Source organism: Olea europaea, chromosome 6 (assembly GCF_002742605.1).
Source record: "Olea europaea var. sylvestris chromosome 6, O_europaea_v1, whole genome shotgun sequence".
NCBI classification, from domain to species: Eukaryota; Viridiplantae; Streptophyta; class Magnoliopsida; order Lamiales; family Oleaceae; genus Olea; species Olea europaea.
In genome coordinates this window covers 28,811,338-28,818,382 of record NC_036242.1, presented here as the reverse complement: position 1 = coordinate 28,818,382, position 7,045 = coordinate 28,811,338, and the positions used below count along the sequence as shown (strand labels likewise).

Sequence of the window (7,045 nt, the reverse complement as noted above, 5' to 3'; positions counted from 1 at the left end):
ATATCGTATTAACATTATTTTCTGCTAATGTTAAGTCCAAATTTTTTTTTTTTGTCTTGAAGAATGGTTCGTGAGTTACACTATCAATCAAACAAGTATCTTGACAATCCATCATGAATATTTTCTAAATTTTGAAGAATTAAACTTTCGAGCTAATAACGTATTATGAAAAGAGAATAAAACAAAGAAAAGTCAATAGATTTGTGTATATTTTATTAAGAATCAAAATCATATATTTATAGAGAAGAATCAAGGATAAAACGATAATAATTTCTATGGTTGTAAAGATACAATTGTCATTCACTTGTAAACCTTAATAAATTTACCATTTACAACAATTACATATTTATATAGTTAGGAGGTTTGACAATGACTCCTGCCTTGTCTATTGAAAAAGTACAAAAAAGGAAGGTACCAATCTTACCTCCAAAATTACGCGGGGAGAAGATAGAGAATTATTTAAAGCTACCACCATTACAAAAGCTTGAAACAAAATTACATCTACGAAACCAGTTCGCATATTGATAAGATTGTGTCTTGAATATAACACAGTCGTTTTTTCTTAAATTGATTTAAAAATTTGGAAATAGTTTATATTTGTGTAAATTACCAAATAAAGAAGAATTTGAAGAAATGGCAAGGAGCCGAATGCCAAAGAGAGGTGAGAAAATAGAGAAGCGATGAAGTGATACAATGTGTAAATTAGGTCATAAATTTTCTCTTTTAAGTAAAGTTTGTATAGGTGAAGGCATGGCATAGACGATTAATATAACAGAAACTTGGGAGGGAAAATTAGGATTGATCTCCAACATGCTTGTAGACAAATAATCTCAAGTGTCGTGCACTTTAATATTAAAATGTGTAATTATTGAACGACCATGCTATGCTGCCAGAAAGAGTTTGACACTCTTTCAGACAGCACACTCACAATAGGCTGGAAACATTTTTTTGGCATTTTTAATTATGCGGGTCTCATGCACATGTGAGTGTTGGTCAATGATTGTCTCAAACTATTTTTGACAACTCAACTTAATTCATTATTGAAAGATGAACGGTTGGAATAGCTACTTCACATAATTGGGAATTACAGGCTTTTATATTTGCCAACCATTTTTTGCAATAATTGGGTCATTTTCTCCATATTGGATAGGAACTATTGTTTAGTGGATGCAAAATGTCAATACTTTTCCTTTTGAGTCTCTTCTTACGCATACACGCCCCTTTCAATCTTGGAAGTTGTATGTATGCATCCACAAAACAACAATCTCAATTCAATACGGAGAAAGAACCTAAACTTTTGCAAAAATTGGGAGAATTTGGCAATGTGAAATTAAAAAAATCATAAAATCATAAATGTTGAATTTATAAAAGTTTCTTAGCTGTAATCCATTCGAAAACACTTCTTTTGGTGAAGGTTTCCTTATTTTTTATTTGTAATTTATTTTTTTGATAAGGTTTTCTAATAAGTATATTTTATACGCTTATCCGTGCTTAAAAACTTGATAAATATTTGTAAATTGAATGAATTTTCTACTTATTTTAGTGTAAGTAAAACTTGGACTTGAAGGTATTAGAATTTTTATTTTTTTTATTTTTTTTTTTGAAGATTTAGAACTTAATTGAAGTCGGTTTGTGTCAATTGTAGACTAACCGTATTACATGAAATTAATAAGAAGCATTAAGCAATTGGAGGAAAGTCACAAGTTAGGAGAGTGGAATTAGACTTGAGAAAAGTTCGAATACTGATTTGCACACTTTTGGAACTTGAGGACAACCAATTTTAGCAGGTTCGGGGACAAATGTGAAGCTTTGAAAAGTTACCGGATCAATATTGAAAATTTGGATAAAAATGATCAAAACCATGAGAAAACTTGAAATAGATACTGAAATATAAATGAATGAACCGCAGCCAAACCATGGACACATGGACCGCTGCTTGCCGTGGTCTGATCACAGTAAACAAACTGTGATCAAAGTAAGATAATATTACATCTGAAACGAGTATTATAGATTCGATGAAGCAAATGAAAAGATTTAAAATTTAATGGTAAACATATTATAACAAGTCAACACATGATATCCTATTTGTTATTGTCAATCTATCCTACTGAACGTTCACTCTCCATAACAATATAATACATAAAAATCTAACATGGATGAACACAACCCAAGTGTCTGGACGATATCTGGATTCTTCGACCATCAAAGATTGGTCAAACGGAGAATAATGGGTGATATTTGATAAACAATTTTNCCAGAAAGCAACTCTTTCTCTCCTCCCGATTATTACAAGATTCTGCAGGTGGAGCGCTTTGCACACATCAATACAATCAAGAAACAGTACAAGAAATTGGCTTTGACACTGCATCCGGATAAGAACCCGTTTGCGGCATCTGAAGAGGCGTTTAAGTTGGTTGCTGAGGCGGTTCGGGTTTTGTCAGATAAAATTAGGAGGACAGAATTTGATATGAGGCTTAGGATTGCGATGCAGACAGAGGCAGGTGAAGGAGCTGAGAGAATAGAAGAAACGTTTTGGACGGCGTGCTCGACTTGTAGGTTGTTGCATCAGTTTGAGAAGAAGTATTTGGGGCATAATTTGATGTGTCCTCGGTGTAAGAAGAGCTTTAAGGCTGTGGAGGTCCAGGAGAATTCCGAAAATGAAGAAAATGTAGGTGTGGAAGAGAATGGAGCCACGCCAACCAGAATTAGTGTTAGGATCAGGGAGAGGGTTAAGAAAGGTGGGAAACTAGGTGATTTGGAGAAAGGTGGTTTTGGGGGGAAGAAAATTAGTGGTGTTGCAGAGTCGTTGGAGAGGTCAGGGCAGAAAGTAAAGAAAAATGTGGGTGGAAATGGTGTGTTGGCCATTAATTTGAGGTCAAAGAGAGGGGGGAAGGTCAGAAATATTGGTGGAAGGGGTACTCGTGGGAATGGTGGACTGACGTTGAAAAGAGTAGAAAAGGTGGGAAATTTGGAAAAGAATGGGGATTCGAGTAATAGTGATGGTGTTTTAATTAAGGAATTAAGGTCGACGATAGTAGGGGGGAAGGTAAGAGATAAGGGTGAGGAGATGAGAAGCATTGAGGTTGAAGCAGTAGAAAGTGAAAGGGCCAAGAGAGCAAAGACTCGGGAAGAAGAAATGATGACTTTAGCTCAAATGCAAATGTTGGTGAAGAAGAAGGCAGATGTGGAGAAGTTGAAGTTGGATGATGTTAAGGAAAGACCAGATGTGGAGGAGGAGAAGTTGAAGGTGAAAGAAAAGGAACGAGAAAAGGAGAAGTTGATTTTGAAGGAGAAGAATGGACAAAAGGAAAAAGAGAAGGTAAATGAAATGGTGAACGTAAGCAAGAAGAGGGCGAGAAGCAGGATTTCGAAGGAAAACTGTTTGGATATTATGAAAATAAGAGCTTTAGAGAGTACTGTGGATTTAGACATTGAGGGGATTAGCGCATCGAAAAAGGTAGATTTGGAGATAATGCACGTGGAAGATTCAGATTTCTATGATTTTGACAAGGATAGAAGAGGGAGGAGCTTTAAGAAAGGACAAGTGTGGGCGGTATACGATGATGACGATGGAATGCCAAGGCATTATGCACTGGTTGATGAAATTGTTTCTGTGAATCCATTTGAGGTGACAATAAGTTGGTTAGACTTTCAAAATAATGGTAATGAGGTGTGGACTGGTTCAGTGAAAACGGGATTCCATGTTTCATGTGGGAGGTTTAAGGTCTCTAGGAAGACTTCAGTTAAGTATCTCAACATGTTTTCTCATGCTGTGGACTGTGAAAGAGCGGCCAGAGAACTGTATAGGATTTATCCAAAGAAGGGCTCAGTTTGGGCGCTCTATAATGAAAACACATTAAATGCTGAAGGAATGAACCAAGGGGTTATGGATAAGCCATGTTTCGATATTGTTGTGTGCTTAACTAGTTTCAGCGACGTTTATGGCTTGAGTATTGGTTACCTTGAGAAGGTTCATGGGTTCAGGACAATCTTTAAGAGAAGAGAAGTTGGGGCTACTGCTATTAAATTGCTAGAAAAAGATGATATTAAGCTATTTTCACATCAAATTCCTGCAAGAAAACTTTCTGGAGATGAGGCTTCAGGCCTTCCTAAGGATTGTTGGGAACTGGATCCGGCTTCACTTCAATCTCAGTTGCTTAATGGCTGTACTTAGTCGAATCTAGCTGGTGAACAAGAAATAGGACGCTTGCAGTGAAATGTGAATGTACAATTCTTTCTTTTGTTGCTCTGTATATGACCTGCATGTAAGTGATTATTTTGACTATAAATGTTACTGTATTACTTCTTGCTTGCATTGCAAATTAATTTGTCCGTCCATATATTCTCACTCTCTCTTTATCCGTAAATCATTATTTATCCATATTGTGCAGTGTGTACTGAACTGCTAGATGATATATTAAAGAAGAGTGTGTGTGAAATACAAGCAGGGAGCGTGTATATGCTGCAAAAACGTGGATTGGTTCCCCTTATTTTGTCGGAGTCCTTGATTAGAAAAACTCATCTTGCCACAGTTGAACCTTTTGGGTGTGATGCTGGAGCATAAATAATTTTTCAATGGGACAAATAAAAATACCATTTGTTAGTATCAATGTTTATATGTATAATGAATCATTGAATTAAATTGAGTTCATAGAGTTCTGTGTGCTGGACGTGTCTTAGAAGTGAACTTCAATATCTAGATATTTGTATTTGGGGAAGTGTTTGCTCCGCAGTGTCAACCTAGAGAGGTACGCCTGTAACTTTATTTTGGGGAAAATCAACTCAAAAGGATCAGATTTTGGAAGAAAAGGAAGTACTTGATAGGGTCTTAAGAGTTTACTTCTTTTTATCAATCAACTGTATAGCTTGGTTGCATTGTGGTAAGCGAGTAGCAATGCCAAGTGGAGTCAATTCCTTCTCTTGTTGGATGATTCTTTTCCTCTGTTTTTGCTTCTATCTCTTCTTCCTCTGAGTACATCAAATTTGGTATCGGAGCAGGTGGCAATTCGCTGTCTCAGGGAAATGTTAGCCCAATTTCCTGATTAAACTGTTCAATGAGCTATAGGGAATGCCATATATGTCCAAATGGTGCTATTGATCTTGTTTCTAAGGCAACTGGTGAGTAACTGATACAAATTTTATAGAGATATTATCATTATTTTGCCAAGAGCAACATCATTATTGTCTTGTGTGTAACAAAGGTTTGTGAGCGAATTAGAGACATTGCAGATGTTAATATACAGGCAGAAACTGTGTAGCCAACCTGATCTAATTAAACTCTGCAATAAATATAGAATGAGCCTTTTCAAACACTTCTCCATCCTTACCTTAAAAGTTGCAGGAGGAACTCCACTAGCGCAAAAAGTTGGAGAAAATGCTGATTCTTCTATCATCCAGGCTGACTGGATGAAAGTTCTCAAGCATATAGTAAAAGATTGATGTTCAATCTAAGGGTAACTTTTAACGCTTCAACACTGTACAGAATTGGCATAAACATTAGTGCACGGAAGGTCCTGTAATCGTAATGGTCGTATATGACTGAAGTCATTAATTTCCTAAGACACCGAGGCTGAGACCAGTTTGAATTTGGTTTTATTTTCTCATTGGACATTTCTAGTTCATGTTTCTAGTATTTCAGTCAGTCTTCAACATGAAGTCATCCTTGAAACTTGCTAACAAAGCAAGTCTGTAGAAGTGGACGAGTTGTCAATGGTGTATCATAGCATCTTTTTTTCTTTGTCATTTCTATAGTGAAGATTGTTGCAGTATGTCTATGGATTTATCCAGCTGATATGATCTTTAACCTTTCTAAATTGATTTGTTCTTGCAGAAGAATTGCTTCACTTAATGCTTCAATTGATGTGAAGATAGTTGAGCAGGAAAAATTCATATGCAGTTGGTAAGAGAAGATTATTCAGCAAAAGCATGGACAGAGATGATTTTCTGTTCCTTTTCTTTTCTGTGCTTGCACACACCAAGGTTAGTTATTGGGGATCATTGGCGGAGAAAAGAGAAGCCATGAAGCACGGATACTCCTCATAAGGTGGAGGGTCGTGTCCGAGTGGGACACCCTTGGGACATGAATATAGGGTGCTTTGATATATATTGTTTAATTAACGTATTAAACGAGGGACACTTTTGCGGTACAAGTGACTATATATGAATTGATTTGTATTTTGAATTTTTGATAATGGAGGATTATGTTTTTGACATGGAAAGCTTGTACTCTATGTTTTGGTGGAAAATCTGAAATGCACTTTTTTAATTTTTCGACGAATTTTAGTCCCAAAAATACCATTTGATACTAATATACATTTAGGGTGCGTTTGATTGCACACATTTTTCATGAAAAATGTGTTTTTTCCACGTAATTTTCTATTTTTATCTTGTTTGATTGACAATTTTTTTCAGGAAAAATATTTTCTCACTTTTGATCACGTGACCTTATTTTCCTTGAAAACAAGGATAATATTTTCCTTGGGAGAGGGTAGATTTTATTTTCCATGGAATTCAACCGTTCCAAAAAATTCTCCACCCACGTTAACATCTCTCTCTCATCTCTGTCCACGTAAAAATCCATACCGTCTTTCTCATCTACTCAACCGATCCAGGAACAAGAAATCGACTATCCATCTCTGCTTTCATATCTGCCTCCAGGGAAATCATCAATGGCGAGGAGCAGCAGATCGTTGTCGAGCAGGTGGAGATATTTAAATCCACCATATTATTTGAAGAGACCGAAGCGATTGGTGTTGCATCTATAGTTTTCGTCTTCGGAACCTTAGTTGTTTGGGATCGCCAGACTCTAGTACGCGAGCATGAGGTAAGATTATGTTAACATTTTGGATTTTAATTTGATTGTCATTTTATCAATTGAAATCGAGAAGGGTTTGAATTTCGTTTTTATGGTTTGGCGTTTGAAACAAAGTGTATGACGGAACAGTAATTGTGATTTTTGTGTTAAATAATTGAAGGGATCGATTCGACCGAAGGTTAAGCCTTCTCCTTCGATTCAGAATTCCCCAATCTTCTCTCCAAAATTCAT

At 36.2% G+C, this 7,045-nt stretch overlaps 1 protein-coding gene across 4 annotated transcripts; it reads left to right on the top strand.

Moving 5' to 3' along the window:
* Positions 1 to 2,268: 2,268 nt before the first annotated feature.
* LOC111396366 lies at positions 2,269 to 6,210 on the top strand. 4 transcript variants are annotated; one of them, XM_023022789.1, is made up of 3 exons: positions 2,269 to 4,225; positions 4,999 to 5,118; positions 5,831 to 6,210. In XM_023022789.1, the coding sequence occupies exon 1, from the start codon at positions 2,468 to 2,470 to the stop codon at positions 4,172 to 4,174; it is 1,707 nt and encodes a 568-aa protein (XP_022878557.1). In that variant the 5' UTR covers positions 2,269 to 2,467; the 3' UTR covers positions 4,175 to 4,225; positions 4,999 to 5,118; positions 5,831 to 6,210. The 4 variants fall into 4 exon arrangements, with proteins under 4 accessions (XP_022878557.1, XP_022878558.1, XP_022878555.1 ...); XM_023022790.1 differs by lacking the exon at positions 4,999 to 5,118; XM_023022787.1 differs by lacking the exon at positions 4,999 to 5,118 and having other exon boundaries at positions 2,269 to 4,265.
* Positions 6,211 to 7,045: the final 835 nt, after the last annotated feature.